At 31.9% G+C, this 20575-nt stretch overlaps 3 protein-coding genes and 1 pseudogene across 40 annotated transcripts in view; 2 read left to right on the top strand and 2 right to left on the bottom strand.

Moving 5' to 3' along the window:
• Nucleotides 1-20575, bottom strand: part of LOC126701953 (uncharacterized) — a 73822-nt gene that overhangs the window by 38334 nt on the left and 14913 nt on the right. The window lies entirely within an intron of this gene.
• Nucleotides 1-20575, top strand: part of LOC126701962 (uncharacterized) — a 43543-nt gene that overhangs the window by 10213 nt on the left and 12755 nt on the right. The gene's annotated exons all lie outside the window — the stretch shown is intronic.
• LOC126701961 (uncharacterized) overlaps nt 1-20575 on the bottom strand; it is a 41583-nt pseudogene that overhangs the window by 14028 nt on the left and 6980 nt on the right.
• The window catches only part of LOC126701951 (disease resistance protein RUN1-like), a 143769-nt gene continuing 128207 nt past the window's right edge, over nt 5014-20575 (top strand). For 27 of the 37 annotated variants that reach the window (XR_007647564.1, XR_007647565.1, XR_007647582.1 and 24 more), the window contains exons 1-6: nt 5014-5144; nt 7709-8232; nt 9323-10424; nt 10590-10862; nt 10968-11762; nt 11861-12403. Coding sequence is in view for 1 of the 37 variants with exons in the window: in XM_050400412.1 (XP_050256369.1) it covers nt 7739-8232; nt 9323-10424; nt 10590-10862; nt 10968-11762; nt 11861-12383; nt 14263-14477 (3402 nt within the window). In the remaining 36 variants the exon portion in view is untranslated. Of the gene's footprint in view, nt 5145-7708; nt 8233-9322; nt 10425-10589; nt 10863-10967; nt 11763-11860; nt 12783-14001; nt 14705-15442; nt 16012-18564; nt 18825-20575 lie in introns of those variants that run through there. The other 10 variants (XR_007647560.1, XR_007647559.1, XR_007647561.1 and 7 more) reach the window with 10 other exon arrangements.

Raw genomic sequence — 20575 nt, 5'->3', positions numbered from 1 at the left:
ATTTGTAGAGAGCGGGTTACAGAACTAGGGCTGGACGAAGTGAATGTCAGTTAGTTATATGCCATGCAACAGTCTGAACGTGAGAATATTCCATTTAAGTTCACAGGATACCGGTCCGAGGAGACGTATAGGTGCACCTCTTGCTCTAGTTCCAGACTACAGAATTCTTTAACCTCTCTCTCTCTCTCTTTTCTCTAAATTCTCCGATCCCCTCTTCATGGGGATTTCCTTCTCTTATATAGCCTCCTTAAATTGATAAGGACCTTACACTTGTTAACCATCTGGACCTTCACTTGAGTGTCTGTCCCATCGGACATCTTCCTTATCTTTCTGTGAGTTGCACTGGCCAATGTAACACTGTTCGTCTGTCTTCTCCACATTAATGCGGCTGAAAAAGTAGCTTCCTTGCATTTAATGCGGCAGTTGTGGCTTCTCCTTGGACGTCTTACATTTTCCTCTTTCCTGCTATGTGAGGCTCATCCTACTACCCACATTTGTCTGGGATGGTTCTTCACTGTGAAGGGGACTCACATTGGGCCCATATTTGTGCGTCTGAGAAGACATTCCTCCTCGGACGTCTTTTAAAACAAATTGGGCTCAACAGGATTGGGCCAGAAGTCTTTTGGTCCCCCTTTTCTCTTTGCGTCATGATTGGGCTTCGTGCGGGGCCCCAGGCCCATTGTTGATTTTGGGAATTTTACCCCTACACTATCACATGCCCAAATATTCAAAACTCCTCCATAAAATAGTTAACCACACTAATTAAAAAAAATTCCAATTTAGATATTATTCTCATTGGAAAATTTGCTTTTAAAAAAAAATATTTGGGGTGTTACACAAGTACTCTCCGAAATTTTAAGAAAACTAGCAAGGGTTGCACGCGCTGCCCCTTAAGTGAGAAAATTTAAGAAATTTTTTTTTTTTTGAAGTAGTATCAAACCATGTATTTAAATTTAGAATAACCATTTAACATATGGCTATCAATTTAGGGTGAGTTTGGTTGGATTTTTTGAAAAAGTGCTTTTTGATAAAAGTGGAGTTTTCAAAAAGTGCATAATGAAAAAATGTTTTTTCAAAAAGTTGAGTATTTGGTAAAAGATGTTAAAAAATATTTTTTGAAAAAACTGAGTGTTTGGCTAGCACTTATAAAAGTGATAGTTTGAGAGATAAATTACCAAAAAGGACAATGTATATATAAGAGAGTTTATTTCATACTTAAATAAATATTGTGAATTTTTTTTTTTTTACCAATATTAGCTAATAATAACCTACTACTTAAGATTTATTGTGAAAATATTGTAATAATTTATATTGATTTTAATTTGAACGTACTATTACAATTATTTTTTTCTATTTCTAAAAAAATTATTTTTTTCTCACCAATATTAGCTAATAATAACCTACCACTTAAGATTTATTGTGAAAGTATTGTAAAAATATTGTGATAGCATTTCTCAATTTTAATTTCTTATTCTTTATTTTTTTTTTTCTTTTCATCCGTATTTCCTTATTTTTTTCCCCTCTTTTTTTTTTTTCTTTTTTTCCTTCTTTCTTCTTTTTTCCCTACCTCTTGCTCCACGCTCCAAAACATTCCACACAGAGCCTCTTTTTTCTTTCCTCCTTTCTCCCTTTTCTCTTGCCACACAGAGCCTCCCTACCACTTCCTTCACATATTACTGGCAGTACCCAGTACCTACACTTCAAGAAGAAAGAAGAAGAAGACAAAGAAGATGGGTCTGGATCGGTCAAGAAGAAGCCGTGACTTTCTAGCTACAGACCAAAATGCACTTCAGAGAAATCCCTCACTGTTGAAGCTTGCATGGTTGAATCTCTCTCATCTGATTTCAAGTGTTCAGCTACCATTGAGTTTGTATTTTGATTTTGATTTTGGGTTTGGGTTATGGGTTTTCAGTTGATGGTTTAATTTTAAGTTATTTTTTGTGGATTTTAGGTAGATCATGTTTGATTTTCATTGTATTTTGGGTTTTCGTTGTTTTAACGTGTTTTGGTGGGGGTGGGTTTAACGAGTGATGGTGGTGGTGGTTGGGTGATGATGGTTGGATGGTGTTGTGGATGGTGGGATCTGCGTTTTTGTGGTGGTGCTCTTGCAGGTTCTGTGCGTCTGTGTGGGTGTGTATCAAAGGAAGAAGATGAGGACATCTTCTGATTTATTGAAGGGTAATTTGGTAATTGCCAATAGAGTCCAACGGATAGTTGATAAACGTGCATGGACTTTTTTCAAAATGCAGCTCAGAGCTCCTTTTCCATCTTGCGCATTCTCTTCACAAACCCAAAATGCAAATTTTTCCAAAAAGTTGCGTTTTGGTCTCAGCCAAACGGGCTTTGAATATAGGCTTTTTTCAAAACGGGCTTTTTGGGCAGGGAAAGTGGAAACAAACGGGCACTTAGTATGATAATTTCTTAGGAAAAGATATTTGGTATCAAATAATATCATACCAGTGGTATTAAAATCCAATAAGTGTGAGACATGTTAGTAAAAAATAACTAACCTACCAATAATTGAAAAACATGTGTTAGTGGGTAATTATTTTTGTATACATGTCTTTTGTTTATTGGATTTTGATACGAATAGCGTGGTATTATTTAATATAAAATACTTTTTCATTTCGTAGAATCTATTTACTAAAGACAATATATATCTACTTACAAAAAAATTCTACTAAGAATGATAATAAATGTCGTCATCTTCCAACAATAAACAATTTAGGTTTGATAAAAACATTGTTACAATATTTAAATTTTCGCAATAAATGATGACATATGCTACAATTGATACTTTTCATCAAATTAAATATCTACAATCATTATTTTCTCAAAAAAAAAAAAAAAAATCTACAACCATTTGCAATGAATATTTTGTTATTCATACTTCCTTCTTCATTATTTTATTTTATGAGTCTAATTACGATGCTTAGCTTACTTAATTTTTAATGAACACATTTTTAAGGAAGAAAACAAATAAGAAAAGAACAAAATAACAAAAAAAACATATGTCATTGAAGTTTCTATGAGATAAAATTATAAATTTAAAAGATTTAAACCACTAATAAATAAGTACTCTCTAGGTAACAAATAGAATACCATACATCGCTATTTTTACTTTTTAAGTATGACTAACACATAAAACTCAAAATACACAAAGAAGATTTTTGGGACATTAAAATTTCGTGAGGCATTTTAGATATTGTACAATAAAATATTCTAGGAATCATAAGATTTTGTTAATGTTTAACTAAGAGAGTAACAACATGGACTATATACTTGTCTACAAAATATAAAAGAGGAAATTATTTAACTTTAAAGTTTGGAGATGAAACTACCTCAAATATAAAGGGGGAAAGTACTTTTTTCCATAATTATTTTTTTGTTAGTAAAACTATGTGTTTTTTACTTTAACCAATGTGTAAAAAAAAAAAAAAAAAAGGTCGGCCCAAGAAAACTGTCCATAAAACTATGAATTTTGGCTCAACAAATTGGCTAAAAAAAAAAGAGTCGGGAACACAATAAATGTCGTGATATTTTTTCAATACCTTTATTTTACCTATGGTGAGCCCTGGTATATGATCTTTTATAATTTTATTTAAGAGTAATGTAATATCCATAACATTTTCACAACAAATTTTAGGTAGTAAATTGTTATTGGTTTTCAATTGGAACAACCACTTTAAATTATGCATTAAAGGAAACAACAAACAAAAAACCAACAAAAAAAAATTATGCGTTAAACATTGAATTTTTGCTCATCAAATTTGACTAAACCAAAAAAGAAATCTAGGAATACAATAAATTGTCATAATATTTTCACAATGTCTTTATTTTCAACCATGATAAGTTTTGGTCTAATATATTATTATTAATTTTATAGAAATGTCTTCTTCATAATATTTTCATAACAAATTCTAAATGACAAGTTGTTATTGATTTTAAAATGGAACCACGATTGATATCATTTTTTTATCTAGCAATAGTAGCTTACCTATGATTTGTGGTAAAATTAATTTGAAAATGTTGTGGACCTGGTTTTTTTTTTTATTTGATCTATAAGAAACTAAGATGTCAAGAATTGTAAAAATATTTTGATAACAACAAGTGTTACAACATTTTCACAAAATATTTATTTTCAGTTGTGGTTGGTTACATTTTCATATTTTATTATTTTATTTCAACCTATAAGAAATTGATACCTCTATAATTCTAAAAATATTATGAAATTTGTTATGTCAGTATAACAATATATATGCCAACTTATATAAATAATTTTTTTTAAAAAAGAGCACAAACCGATGACTAAAAAAAAAAAAAAAAAACTAATGAAGTGATAAACAATACATATTGAGCAAACAAAAAAATACTGCAGCTTCTACCCATTTACACAACAAGTGTTATAACATTTTTACAAAATATTTATTTTCAATTGTAATTGGTCATAGTCTCATTTTCTTATTTTATTTCAACTTATAAGAAATGGACACCTCAATAATTATGAAAATATTGTAAAATTTTTAGTGTCAGTATAACAATATATATGTCAGCTTATATAAATATTTAAAAGAAAAAAAAAAGCACAAACCAATGACTAAAAAAAAAAAAAAAACTATAGCTACGGTAGCTACAATGTTAATTGAACAAACCAGAAAATATTGTAGCTACTGTAGTTACGCGCATTGACACTTTTTATATATAGATATGGTCGAACAATGTAAAAAGTATTATGGTTAAGGGATTTACTTAAAAATATAATAACTGGGAATGAATAAATAAATATTAAAAAAAGAAATTTTATAAAAATATATATATATTGAAAAAATAATGAAAAAATAATATTTAAAAAAAAATGGGTTTATTTTTCAAACGGAATAAAAATTTGAAAGTGCTTGGATGGTTCGACAAAGTAAAAAAGGAAAGAGATGGGAAAGGAGAGAGTGTTACTTTTTTTAGGGTATAACGGTATTTTGAATGTATGAGATGCATCCATTTTAATTGATGGTCATTTCTCACAGACGCGGAGAGAGTGTACTAGTTACTTTTTCCGCAAGTCTTTTCTGAAGTCTTTCTCTCATCAAAAAAGGGTGCTCTCCTCAGTCTCTCCTATCTCATTTCTCTCTCTCACAAACTCAGATCAGGTAAGGAAATTTCGATCTTCGTGTGTTTTATTTGTTTTTCTTTCCTTAATAATTCTCAATCAGTGAATTTGCTATCAGCTTTATGAATATTGTTTTTGAAAATCTTTGATATTTTTTATTTCATTGATTTCTATTAGATTGCAGATTTACAGATATCACAAAAAATTATATCTATTTCTTTGGCTAGATACATGCCTTCCCTTCCACAACCCCAATCCTTAAAAAGGCCCCCAAAAGACTCACCAAAGCTATATCCAATTTCACCAAATTTTCCCTTTCACTTGATTAAAGAAAAACAGAATTGATGAAAAAATATTTTCTATAAGGGAGGTTAATTAGTACATGGTCAAGTATTATTTGAATTTGAACTCCAAATCTTAGAACCCATGTTTCTCGCATCTGTAGCAATATTTGCTTTTATTGTTGCCAATACTTGCGGGATTTGTAGGAATTGCTCCACAATGCTACATAGACCATGGGTGAGGCAACAGCTACTTCTACTCCCTTATTATTGATCTCTATATTTTTGATATCTTTTATATATATATATATATATATATCCCTTCTTCTAGGAAATTTTGTAAATATATTGTTACTGTTTAAGTTATTGTGAAAATTATGATATTTTAATAATGGGCATGAAGCCTAGTTGAGTGTGTATGGTTATGATCGAGAGTTCAATTCCATTAATCTATTTGTGTATGTGTGAAATTCACTCTAGAAACTTGAATCCTGACACTTACTTCCCAAACCCCCCTACAAGTCTTCTTTAGAGATAATTACAATATAATTACAATATACTCTTTCCCCCTAAACCTCCAAACACTTTGTGCATGAGGAGGTACCAATTCAGCTACAAAGTCCTTGGCTTTTTGGAAAGTTTCTATATGCCACAATTAAATCATTTATTTTCTATAAGTTAAACTTTATCATATGCTTTTCTTTGTTGTTTTTCTAAGGTTATGTCATTTTTTACATCTATGTTGATGTTTATCTTATTGTGTTTGAGTTGTGTATAATATTGGGAAATTGTTATGCCTCTTTTCTTATTTCACTTACCTAAAATAAGGAATTAATTAAATATGTGACATATGACATGTTCTTATTTGTGGAATGTAAAGTAGAACTGAAGATTTGGAGTCATCTTTTTGGCTGTTAGGAGCTTTGTAAATTAGTAACATAGTATACTATCCTTAATTATGAAAACCATGAATCCTTTATTAAATAAACAAATATCATTTTAGTTATCCAAGTGCTGAGTGGCTCCACTTTTAAAAGCTTTTGGGCCGTGATAGTTTCACATCACTTATTGCACTTTTTCAGTACACTACTCCAACAGGCCCCAAAAAAAAAAAAAAAAAAAACTATTAAATAATCTCCAGTTAGCTATCCCAATTCCACCTAACTATTCTTCTTATTATTCATGAATAACAGAATCTTGTAAACAAACACAAGCATTTTTACATTAAAAAAGAAAAGAAAATGAACACAAGCATTTTAGCTACTAAATTCCTTGGCTTTTTGGAAAGTTTCTATATGCCGCAATTAAATCATTTATTTTCTATAAGTTAAACTTTATCATATGCTTTTGTTTGTTGTTTTTCTAAGGTTATGTCATTTTTTACATCTATGTTGATGTTTATCTTATTGTGTTTGAGTTGTGTATAATATTGGGAAATTGTTATGCCTCTTTTCTTATTTCACTTACCTAAAATAAGGAATTAATTAAATATGTGACATATGACATGTTCTTATTTGTGGAACGTAAAGTAGAACTGAAGATTTGGAGTCATCTTTTTGGCTGTTAGGAGCTTTGTAAATTAGTAACATAGTATACTATCCTTAATTATGAAAACCATGAATCCTTTATTAAATAAACAAATATCATTTTAGTTATCCAAGTGCTGAGTGGCTCCACTTTTAAAAGCTTTTGGGCCGTGATAGTTTCACATCACTTATTGCACTTTTTCAGTACACTACTCCAACAGGCCCCCAAAAAAAAAAAAAAAAAAAAAAACTATTAAATAATCTCCAGTTAGCTACCCCAATTCCACCTAACTATTCTTCTTATTATTCATGAATAACAGAATCTTGTAAACAAACACAAGCATTTTTACATTAAAAAAGAAAAGAAAATGAACACAAGCATTTTAGCTACTAAATTCCTTCTCCCCCTCCATCCCAAAAAAACTGCCATTTCCCCTCTTAAATGCCAACATAGAAAATTAACTATTATGGTAAGTGGGAAGTGTTTGTTAGATATTACAGTTCGCTTTGGATATTGACTAATAAGATACGAAATTACAATTCTGTTTGACCGCAATGACCAGTATGGTGCTTAGAAATTTTCTCAGAGTTAAAAGTTTCATAAAGAAACTTCCATAATATTGCAATGAAAGCAGCATCAGTAGGGCACTTAAAAGTTTAAAGAGTTACTGGTCACACCGAAAGCAAGCTGCCTTTAAAGGCTCCTCTTGCTTGCATTCACCTCCTTCCAAATTTGTCATTCACTTTCCTGAGTTATATTGACAACCCCTTAATTTTTTTCTTTCTCATCCTTCCAGATCTTTACAACAGTCTGCTCATAAATCTTGATGGCTCTTGTGAACGGCAAAGGAGCCTCATCTTTCTCTTTCACCCACCAACCCAAGAACTTTGATGTCTTCTTGAGTTTTAGAGGTGAAGATACCCGTGATGGTTTTATTAGCCATTTGTATGAGGCTTTGCATTTAAGGGGTATTCACACCTTCATCGATGATAATCTCCAAAGGGGAGAAAAAATTTCTACAGAGCTTCTGAAAACTATTGAGAACTCAACAATATCAATAATTGTATTCTCTGAAAACTATGCATCATCCACTTGGTGTTTGGATGAGCTAGCCAAGATTGTTGAGTGCAAGAAGAATGACCAATTGGTGCGACCGATTTTTTACAATGTGGACCCATCAGATGTACGTAACCAAAATGGAAAGTTTGGAAAAGCTCTAGCTAAATATGAAAAAAACATTAAGCACAACAAGAAAGTACAAAGATGGAGAAACGCTCTCCAAGAAGCAGCCAATATATCTGGTTGGCATTACCAACATAGGTATGTATTCAATGACAATTCTTGTACTTTTTATGAGTTTTAGTGGTTTGTTTTGACCCCCAATTTTTGGCCAAATTATGAATCTACATTTTTTTTCCCTCATATCTTCTATTACAGAAGTTAGCTCGCAATGGTATAAACTAGAAAGATGATATATTTTTTTGGAGAATTGGTAGAAAGAAGAATTTAAATGTACATTACCTTACCAATTAAATAGGAGTTTCACCGACATATTATTCATCTTAAATTTTTTTTAAAGCTTCCTCAATAATTTATTTCTAGTATTAAAAGTGAGTTTTAGTAAGTTTCAGTTGTCACCTAACTAGATTTTCCACGCAACTTCATGTTAAAATTATAGTTATCAAAATTGTACCAAACTGATGATTGAACTGTCAAGCTAGTGAATCATATGAAATTCTGGATCGGTATGAAGGAAACTGTCATATTTTTTATTTTAAAAAATTATTAAACCATGAAAAACCACCAGGATTTTTAGAAAAATACCAAACTACATGATTTTATTCAATCTGTTTGGTTTTTAATATTTAAGTCATTTTGATCAATTCAAAATGTCCTATTATTTAGTCATTTTTATATACTAGTATATGTTAAATTCTATATTTAAATAAATTTTCTAAACAATAATATTCTATTAATTTCATTCTATGTTATACCTCCATATTTATGTACTAATTGAATACCATTGCATTTTTTAATAGTATCTTCATTTTTTTGTATTTTTTTTTAATTCATTCTTATTTAAAATAAATAAATTATTTGTCTAACGGTTGAGCCAGTGACACAATTGTTGAACCAATGAACCACCGTGCTACTCCCTTGACGGTTTAATACTTAATTGTTTTGATAACAATGCCTAAAAGCTAAAAATACTTTCCCAACAAAAAAGAAAGTGCTTACATAATGATGGTTACTGATATATAAATTAGTCCGTGCCACTTACTTTAATTGCTAATATTTCACATTTAATGCACACGCCGAACATCTTAAATATGGTTTGTCTTCATATTTCTATTTTCTAGTCTAACTCTTCTTCTTTTTTTTTTTTTTTTTGATATAATGTGAATGACAGTGGCAGCGAGTCCAAATTTATCCAAGGAATTGTTGAAGAGATCTCAAATTCTAAATTAAATCGCAAGCCATTATCTATTGCTCGATACCCTGTTGGAATAAATTATCGTGTAAAGACCATTCTTTCAGATATTGAGTCAAATGATGCTCCCATGATAGGGATCTATGGCCTTGGTGGAATAGGTAAGACCACAATTGCAAAAGCTATTTTTAATAGAATTTGTGATCATTTTGATGGATTTTGTTATCTAGAAAATGTTAGAGAAAAATCTGGGACAAATAATGGTGTAATTGAACTACAAGAGAAACTTCTTTTTGAGATCTTAAGGGATAGAAATTTAAAGGTGGGTAACAAATCTAGAGGAGTCAATATGATAATGGAAAGACTTTCTTTTAAGAGGATTCTCTTAGTTCTCGATGATGTGGATAGATGGGTCCAAATAGAAAATTTGCTTGGAGGATGTGATTGGTTTGCTTCTGGAAGCAAAATCATTATAACAACAAGAGACAAACACTTGGGAGCTACTCTTGAAAAATGTTTTTCAACGTACGAGGTTAAGGAATTAGATCAAGATGAAGCTCTTGAACTCTTTAGTATGCATGCCTTCCAAAGCAACAAACACAAAAAAGATTATTTGGAACTTGCAAACCAAGTTATAAAATATACCAAGGGACTTCCATTAGCTCTAGTAATAATGGGCGCTGATTTGTGTGGAAGATCTAAACCTGAATGGAAAAGTGCAATCGATAAGTATGAAAAAATTCCTAACAAAGAAATTCAAAAAGTACTCGAAATAAGTTATGAAGGATTGGATGAAGCTGAACAAGATATTTTCCTCGATATTGCATGTTTCTTTAAGGGATTTCATAAGAAGTATGTCATGGATGTACTAGATTCTTGCGATTTACATCCAATTTATGGAATTCAAAAACTTATTGATATGTGTCTAATAACTGTTGATCAATATGACAAATTGTCAATGCATGACTTGCTGCAACAAATGGGTAAGGAGATTGTTCGACGGGAATCACCACAACTACCTGGAGAGCGTAGTAGACTATGGCATTATGAGGATGTTCTTGATGTACTAATTGAAAATACGGTATGCATCATTTTAATTCATTTTTCAAAAGGCATATGTATTGGTTTTTATTCCGTTTAAATGTGGAAGAAAATTTAAGTTTATTAGTTTGGTTTTTGTTTAAGTTTACCGTCATTAATACTTTTTATTGTATAATGTGATTCACTTAATGCTTTGTCTAACTAGGGGTCAAAAAAAGTTCGAGGCATAAGGATATGCTCAGATGAACCATCAAAGATTCAATTAGAGCCTAAATGTCTTGAAAAGATGAAAAATCTCAAGTTTCTTATAGCTAGTAATGTAGAGATTTGTGCAAATCTTGAAAATATTCCCAATGGATTAAGGGTGCTTGATTGGCGTGGATTTCCTTTATCTTCCTTACCATCCAATTTTCATCCTCAAAAGCTCACTGTACTTAACATGCCAGAAAGTAGGGTTATATTGTACAAGCTTCTCGAGGTATAATTTTATTTATTTATAATTTATAATTACTTTATTAATGATTGAACTATATTTTAACATTTGTTGAAGTTAATTTTGGTTTTTTTTTTTTTTTTTCTACAGAGGATACAGTGTAAAAGCTTGGTATATATGAATTTTCAATCCTGTCAATGCATTAAGGAGTTGCCTGACTTATCGATCGCCACCCCAAACATAAAGCAATTGAATCTTCGTGAATGTATGAAATTAGTCAAGGTTCATGACTCTAATGGATGTCTTGATAAGCTTGAAAGTTGGGACCTTACGGGTTGCATTGAACTTCAAATTCTTCCAAGCTGCATCAAGATGAAATCTCTTAAATTTTTAATTCTTTACGAGTGCAATAGGTTTGAGAAGTTCCCTAATATTCCACAAGAAATGGAAAATTTAAAGTTCCTAAGTCTGGCATACACTGCCATTAGAGAGCTTCCTTCATCATTTGGGAATCTCATTGGGCTTGAGCGATTAGATATAGGTTCCTATTTCTATTCATGTCATCTTCCAAGTAGCATCTATAAATTGCAATATCTTCGCAAACTCATTCTTCATGGCAATGTCCAATTTGCAAAGGATGTGGAGATAGGTAGACAAGCACTATGCAATTCTTATGGTGGCTTTTCAAAATATGGTTTTCTGATGTTGAATCTTGTAAAAAATTTGTCTTCTTGTTTCCACCTCTCAAAGAAATGTTTATTATCAGGGAGTGAAAATTTGAACATCCGAGATAGCATTATGAGATTCAATGGATTAGATTTTCTTCTAATTGAGGATTCTATGTTCCTTAAGAAAATTCCGAAGCTTCCAGAAAGTATAAGATCTGTGTATGTGTCAAACTGCATCTCGTTGAATTCAAAATCATTAAGAAAACTATTTCTTCAGGTACCTCTCTCTTATAAAGAAACAATTTTGGTTACCTTTCTAAATACTTTACTAGTTTTGGTAACTTCCAATTTTTGAAATTTACTAATTGCATGCAGTTTGGAAGAAATTTAGAGCTTTCACCAGATATGAAATGTTCAGGTGTGAAAGGCAATGTATTTGTGGATTCCCATTCACATCAGATTGATTATTCTTCCCAGCTCTCCCTCTCCCAGTTCTTCCTAATTGAAGAAGAGTTACGTTCAAATCTAGATGTGTATTTGATTGATTTTGGAGAGAGATATAATATTATAGTACCAGAAAAGAAGATTCCAACGTGGTTCAACCATCAAAGCATTGAAAGCTCCATATCATTCTGGGTGGGTCCAGAATTTCCAACATTTGCCTTTTGTATTGCTTTTCATCTAGTTTCATTGAAAGACAGTTATGCAAATAATGATAAGTGCGGTTCTCTCCGTGATGATATAATTAGTTGGGTTTGTGTTGTCAACATTTCCATCAATGGTCATATGCAACCTTTCATGCGGCAGCCAATCTTTCAGGGTTTGAAGTGTGATCATTTGTGGTTTTACGGTGTACCTCAAAGCCAATTGCAGCAGAAATTTGGAGACTTGTTGCAAGGTGATGAGAATCATGTTGAGGTTTCATGTAAAATCTCTCACTGGACAAGTGAATTAGGAAAATTTGCACCTATCATTGCAAGGATGGGGGCACATGTTGAATGCACTTGTCCTCCTCAAAATGTTGGTGACAACTCTGAGCTCGCACCTTTACTACCTCCTTTCTCCACTTCCAGTGGACTTAGACGTAGTTGAACCTCAACCACCTCTAATCATTGATGACACCAGCTGTCTTTCTTTGACATCTGATTATAAGCCTCCAATTGATATAGCAAATTTGGGTTTCATTTGTGTTCTTCAATGGGCCAGCCCTCCATAAAAGATGACACCATCTTCAATCGATCGCCAACATTAAAGAAACTGAGAATCTCTTAATCAAATTTCAAAGAAATATGCCCAGGTACCATTATTCAATTGAAAGTTGAAACTGTTTTCCTTTGCATCATCTCTATTCAATTTCTTTACATTGTTGAATGCCGGATTATGTGTCCCTCTTTTGCTTTATTTGATTTGCATCTTTGGTGGTATTTGTCACTTCCCATTCTCTCTCTAAATTCAAAGGCTCATATGTACAGAAACTAATTCAATTTGAGAGGACACTAATGCAAGGAAAAAGTAGAATTGATGGTCGTTTTATTTGTAATGGTTACAAGAGTTTTCAAAATTACTTGAGAAAAAAGCATTAAATTTTTCTAGTTGATGGACCAGTAAAATTGAGAGGCCTATGCTTTTTAAGACTCACAAAGAACCATCTTATTGCCATAATCAAGAGATTACTTGTACTGATTAGAATTGTTGTTCACTAGTTGAGCATATTTGTTATAGGATGTTGAAGGGGCTCACTGGTATAGTGGTATTAGTTCTAAAATAGATAGCTTGAGTGAATGTTGTTGGAAAGTTAAGGTTTGATTTATGGAATGGTCATGGTGCCATTGATTCAGCTAGAAGACTCTGTCCACACACAATCATTGAAAGTTGTTTGAGCTAAAACAATTTTACAAAGTGATCAGGTCTGCGGGATTTGGCAGAGTTAATTACTAAGTATTTAACTAGGAGTGACTTAAAATCTCAGGAATAGATTTTGTTCCCTTCAAAAAATAGATAAATAATTGTTTTTATTTTACTTGAGTAGTTCATGATTTTAATTGTCTTAAATGCAGTTGAATTGGATGATTGTGATAATAGAGTTTGAATAAGCTTGGGCAATTGAGAACTTAATGCTATGATCACCTGCCTAGACCTTTGCATAGTAGAAAGCCATTTCTCAATGCTGATTTCCCTCTAGTTGTTTGTGGGAAATGGACCAGTAGTTATTTTATCTTTGTTGTACTTACAGAAATGTAGCTGGCTCCACTTGGATATTTAAATAAGAGTGCAATGATGCTTCTATGTAGTGAGAAATCTTATGCATGGATCAGTTTTTTTGCTCGTTGGACATGTTTTTAATACATTTCTACTGAAGATTATTGCCTTATAACTCATGGCTGCACCCTTTCTTTGTATTCAAACTTTGCAGTCTCCAAACTAACAATTTGTTTAGTATATAATTTTGTATCCTCTGTTTTGTTGTAAATTCTCTTTTCTTATGCTAACCTGCTGCCCGATGTTTTCTTTTATAGGCATTTATATGATCTTCTCACACTTGCCTTTAAATGCAAAAGTCCTTTTCCTTGGAAGGCTAAGGACTTGAAATAATGATAAGTGCGATTCTCTCCGTGATGATATAATTAGTTGGGTTTATGTTGTCAACATTTCCATCAATGGTAATATGCAACCTTTCATGCGACAGCTGATCTTTTAGGGTCTAAAGTGTGATCATTTGTGGTTTTACGGTGTACCTCATAGCCAGTTGTAGCAGAAATTTGGAGACTTGTTGCAAGGTGATCAGAATCATGTTGAGGTTTCATGTAAAATCTCTCATTGGACAAGTGAATTCAGAAAATTTGCACCTGTCATTGCAAGGATGGGGGCACATGTGGAATGTACTTGTCCTAAAAATGTTGGTGACAACTCTAAGCTTGCACCTTTATTACCTCCTTTCTCCACTCCCACTGGATTTAGAAGCAGGAGAACCTCAACCTCCTCTAATCATTGATGACACCGGTTGTCTTTTTTTGACATCTGATTTTAAGCTTCCAATTGATATAGCAAATTTGGGTTTGATTTGTGTTCTTCAATGGACTGTCCCTCCATAAAAGATGACACCATCTTCAATCGATAGCCAACATTAAAGAAATTGAGAATCTTTTAAATCAAATTTCAAAGAAATATGCCCAGGTACTATTATTTAATTGAAAGTTGAAACTGTTTTACTTTGTATCATGTCTATTCGATTTCTTTACATTGTTGAATGTCGAAGTATGTCTCCCTCTTTTGCTTTGTTTGATTTGCGTCTTGGTGGTGCTTGTCACTTCCCATTCTCTTTCTCTAAATTCAAAGGCTTATATGTACAGAAACTAATTCAATTTGAGAGGACATTAATGCAAAGAAAAAGCAGAATTGATGGTCATTTTTTTTGTTGTTGAATTCAATTTCTTGTAATGGTTACAAGAGTTTTCAAAATTACTTGAGAAAAAAGCATTAAATTTATCTAGTTAATGGACTAGTAAAGTCGAAAGGCCTATGCTTTTTAATACTCACAAAAAACTGTCTCATTGCCATAGTCAAGAGATTACTTGTATAGATTAGAACTGTTTTTCATTAGTTGAGCGTATTTGTTATGGAGTGTTGAAGGGGCTCACTGGTATAGTGGTATTAGTTCTAAAATAGGTAGCTTGAGTGAATGTTGTTGGAAAGTTAAGGTTTGATTGATGGAATGGTCATGGTGCCATTGATTTTCAGCTAGAAGACTCTATTCAAACACAGTGCATTGAAAGTTGTTTGAGTTAAAACAATTTTACAAAGTGGTTAGGTTTGCAGGATTTGGCAGAACTAACTACTAAGTATTTAACCAAAGTGACTTAAAATCTCAGGAATAGATTTTGTTCCCTTCAAAAAATAGAAAAATAATGGATTTTATTTTACTTGAATAGTTCATGATTTTAATTGTCTTAAATGCAGTTGAATTGGATGATTGTGATAAAAGATGGGTTTGAATAAGCTTGGGCAATTGAGAACTTAATGCTATGATCACTTGCCTAGACCTTTGCATAGTAGAAAGCCATTTCTCAATGCTGATTTCCCTCCGGTTGTTTGTGTGAAATAGACCAGTAGTCATTTTATATTGGTTGTACTTACAGGAATGTAGTTGGCTCCACTTGGATATTTAAATAAGCGTGCAATGATGCTTCTATGTAGTGAGAAATCTTATGCATGGACCAGCTTTTTTGCTAGTTGGACATGCTTTTAATACATTTCTGCTGAAGATTTTTGCCTTATAACTCATGGCTACACCCTTTCTTTGTATTCAAACTTTGCAGTCTCCAAACTAATAATTTGTTTAGTATATAATTTTGTTTCCTTTATTTTGATGTAAATTCTTTTTTCTTATGCTAACTTGCTGCCATTTTGATGTAAATTCTTTTTTCTTATGCTAACTTGCTGCCCGATGTTTTCTTTTATAGGCATTTATATGATCTTCTCTCTCTTGCCTTTAAATGCAAAAAAGGTTGAGGACTTGAAATAAGTTTTTTTTTTTAAACCAAATTAACATGTGCAACATTCTTGTTAACAGATGGTACTTATACAAATGCAGAGTTTTAAGGACTTCATAAAATGATTTTAAACTTTTTTTGAAGTTTTAGATGTTTAAGATTAAATGGTGTAGTTGTAGAGGAGGGGAAGGGGTTCAAGACAGGTAGGAGATAGCAGTGCAAAGGTCGAGTCTTTACACTAATTTGTAGATATTGGTGTGTTTTTATACCATGTGATCCAAGGACTGAAAATTTACTTCTTTATATCATGTCTTGCATATGCATAAATGTTGCAAGTATAATTAGAGTCAAAATGTATGCTACTGGTATTTTGCTTATATTAAGCCTATTTTGGGTATTGATTAATTTGATTACAAAGATAATTCTTTATTTATTTATTATTATTATTATTATTATGATTATCTATATATATATATATACATAAAATTGAAACCTTTGAAACTTTCACAATTTTCCACATCAGCACAATTTAAAAAAAAAAAAAAACAAAAAACGTAATAAAACTTTTCTAAAACCCGATGCTCTGCCTTTCCCTTTCCTGATACTCTTCTTTCTCCTTCCTCTAAAATGTAGATTCACAGCCAAACCCAATATAGCTCTTTGCTGTTCCCCCACCACTCATCTGTCCCGATCGACCTTTCTGCTTCCTTTCATTCCCATCTCCCTTTATACCACAAGCCCAATACAAACCAAAACCACCCACATCTTCTAAGAGGGAAAAAAATCTGAAATTTCAGCATTTTGGCCGAAATACTCTTTTTAGGCTAGCCTTATTTGCTGATTTGCTTGATTCCGTGTACTTGATCTCAATTGATCATGGGGAATGAGTAGGTCTGATTGTTATGAGGTACTCAACACTATTGTGATTTGGCGAGAATGTTAAGAGTTCTGGCTAAAGACTCTAAATTAAAGGAAGGTGAAAAAAGATGAGGAGAGAGTTTGAAAAGGTTTTGTGATAATGAAAAAGTAAAAATAAGAAAGGAAGAAGGGTAGTGGCTGAGGAGATATGGAGCGGTGAGTCATGTGCTTGGGAATGATGAATTTTTGAAAAGTTTCCAGGAAAGTTGCATGTTTTACAAATACCCTTTTATGCTTGCTTATTTACAAATAGCATATTTAATTTTGAATGTTCCTTCATTAGAATTTTATATATAATCATTTTTTAAACTTTTTTTTTGAAGAAATCAATTTGAAAACTTTAGCTTAATAATAATAAATAATAGTAATTTTATTATATATATATATATATATATCTAAAAATATACTTGATGCGTTATCCTAAAATGGTGCACTGGCACACACTAATACCAAAATATTCCGTTCCAGTAGCTAATTCAGAACAACCTTTAAAATGGAATTTAAAACTTTGGTGGAAATAATGTGACTGTACAATATAATCGAAGCCTTTGACTATTTGTTGATTTCTCTAGAATTTTCACCTTAACCCCAAAACCTTCATAGATCAGTTAATTGAAAAAGAATATAAAAGAATATAAAAAAAAAATAATAAAAAAACCTTTTGTGACAACTTAATCATAGTTGTGTGTTTACTGTGGTGTCTAAGGGTGGAAATAGAGTAATTATACAATTAACCAAGTTATGCAAAAAATCAATCCAAAGATTGATCAAAATTTTAAAATTTTAGATAAACACTTGAATTGAAACTCAGTTGAAATAGATCTAGTATGTAATAGCCATTAATTGAGACTACTACACAAGGGTTTTTATTTATTTATTTTTTTACTCATAGTAGCTCACAAGTTTGAGTTCTTTTGTTATTGTTCCTATATACTCTCAATATGTGTCATTGAATGGAAATAGCATTGTTATTTTTTCACTTTCTTCTAAGATTGCTTTCATGAATTTAATGGTTTTTCTATTTTCTTAACTTAATTTAAAAAAAAAAATCCTATTTTGTAGAATTTATTTTGAAGTTAGATTAAGAGTTTTATATTAAACATATTAAAGATCAGGTGTGTTATCAATACTATATTAATTTATAATTATATTTTTATGATCTATAAGTTTATTTTTAAGGCTGTTTGGCATTGTCAACAACATTGCATAAATGATAATTTAAATTCTTCTTTTATTGTTGGATTTTTTTTTTCATAGTCAATAGGTTTTCCGTGTATCGCACGGGTTAGCGACTAATTATTCTAGAGATTAAGCATAAAACAACATGAAGTTATGAGCTACCAAACCCCTCCATTATCATGACTCTGTTTTGGTGTCTAGCTAGTTTGTCTTGTACATCATAAAAATTTAATTCTATCAAACATGTTTAATTATAGAGATAGACATACCATATAACAATCATGTTATTAATTCCTTTATATTTTCTAATGAGATAGTGAGAATTACTGGCTGTGTATATTGTTTATGCACCAAAATCATGGCGATTAGATAAATTACTGTTCATCAACGGTGACGAGTATAGTATATGCTTCTTGCATAGTTGATGCATAAAACTTTGAAATGTTTGATTCAATCAATAGCTACCCCCATTAATCTATTCCATTATTCCAGTAGGTGAAGAATAGGAGGGTTGCTTCTCTGCTGATAGTAAATGTCTGAGAACAAATTGGACGTCAAAAATTATGCTTTATACATGGTGCAGAGGTTTCTAACAAAAGTAGTGTTTCAGTATGTAATGCATGCAATGCAGATCTTGATGGTGAAGTCAATCTTCCCAAATCATTTAAGAATGTCATCGTCTACTAATATTGCCTTCTTTTCGTCCTGCTCTTCTTATCCTACAATATCAAGTCTCCTTTTTGTCATTTCTATCCATAGTCTAATTTATTAGAACCCATATAATTATCAATCCAAATAGTTTACATGGTTGTTGACTAGGGTAGACAATGTTGATCCATGTAACCCTAGCTAAAGGAGAATGCTGCCCCATCATTTTTTTTTTATACACACCTCAGCATTTATTTAGTAAGAAGGCTAAATCTTATGCATGGATCAGCATTTATCCATGATAAATTTATTTCAGAGATGATAAATTTAAATTTATCATCTCTGAAATACATTTTTCTTATTTAAAAAGTAGAGTGCTACTTCAGCTTTTAATGGACAAATATCTCAATGATGTAATGCTGGGGAAATGCATTAAGGAGAAGAAGAAAGATTACACTTTTAACAATCCAGCACGTATAAAATGTTGTTCAATGAAAGATTTGCATTGCAATATGACAAAAATCTTCTCAAGATTCATTCTAGTAGTACTATGATATGAATAACTCTTCTTTAACAGAGAGGGTTTACATGGGATTAAACATGGCAAATGATCTCAGCTTACAATGATGATTGGGATGCTTGTACAAAGGTGTGTTGTTACCTATATAAAAAAAAAAAAAGGTGCGTTGTCAACTTATTCTAGAAATAATGAAAATACTATTACAACCCACAAATGGACCAAGCTATCCCGTCACGAATAAATTTCTTCTCCTCATCATGCACAATCTCAATATTTTCCTAATTGCTACTACCTTCTTCACTGCTATTGCTTCCTGGTATGTCGAAGTTATGGTTGTCCCATTTAAATCCCTCATCTCCCCTATCATGTTTTCTAATAAATTTGAGCTGCAGGGGGATCAAACCTAGGTTCACACCACAAGGAGCCAGACATACCACTAGGCTATATGGCGTACCCTGTTTTGTTTTGTGGAAAAATCATGCTCATTATATAACATGAAACATGCAATAGAAAACAACAGAGAAAGCAATATGACAATTTTAATACTAAAGGAAAAAATTATTGCAATAAAGTGAATGTAGAGTTACACAGACAACCCCAAAAGTTGTCATGAAAATATCTGTTCAGAACACATATTAAACATCTGATGCTTTGCATAACACAACACAATAGTCCATGTCCAAACTTCGGTTACCCACAAACCCATACTTGTGGAGATTGGAAGTGCCATCGGGCCCAAAGGAATTCTATAATTCATAACCGAACAAATGCAACACATAGTAGATACAATGATATGGCAACTATGGATTTAAAAATTGTTCAAAATTGAAATGAGAAACAACAATGAGACACATGCCATAAGTGATTGGACATTCATGATGATAAAAATGTGCTCCCTTGCACACGTTTGTGCCCCGGTCACATGATCAAACAAGAAGCAGAAAATGAAGAAAAATGATCATGTACCCATGAAGAACACAATGAGGGGCATGGTTAAACAATGTGCATGCATCCACAATAAACCAAAGAAAAAACATCATCTTACCTATCAATCCCAGCCCGAGTCAACAAACCTCACATGTAATAAAACCCTAATGACACCACAAAATAGCATACATATCCAAGCAATGCACTAGAACTTCCTCATCCTAGTCAAGCAAGTAACTCACCAACTTAGCAAGCCTAACCCAATTTCACAATATTAAACAGTTCATAGAAGCACTATTGACCTATGATTTTATTTATTTATTTCCTTTTTTTAATTGAAATTAACCTATAATTACATTCATAAGAATAACTCAGCCAATCCAACAATAAATATTGAAATCATTTAAC

The sequence above is a fragment of the Quercus robur genome, chromosome 10 (genome assembly GCF_932294415.1).
Source record: "Quercus robur chromosome 10, dhQueRobu3.1, whole genome shotgun sequence".
Taxonomy (NCBI): domain Eukaryota; kingdom Viridiplantae; phylum Streptophyta; class Magnoliopsida; order Fagales; family Fagaceae; genus Quercus; species Quercus robur.
Note: the sequence above shows the minus strand (reverse complement) of the source record. Positions and strands in the feature narration are given on the sequence as shown.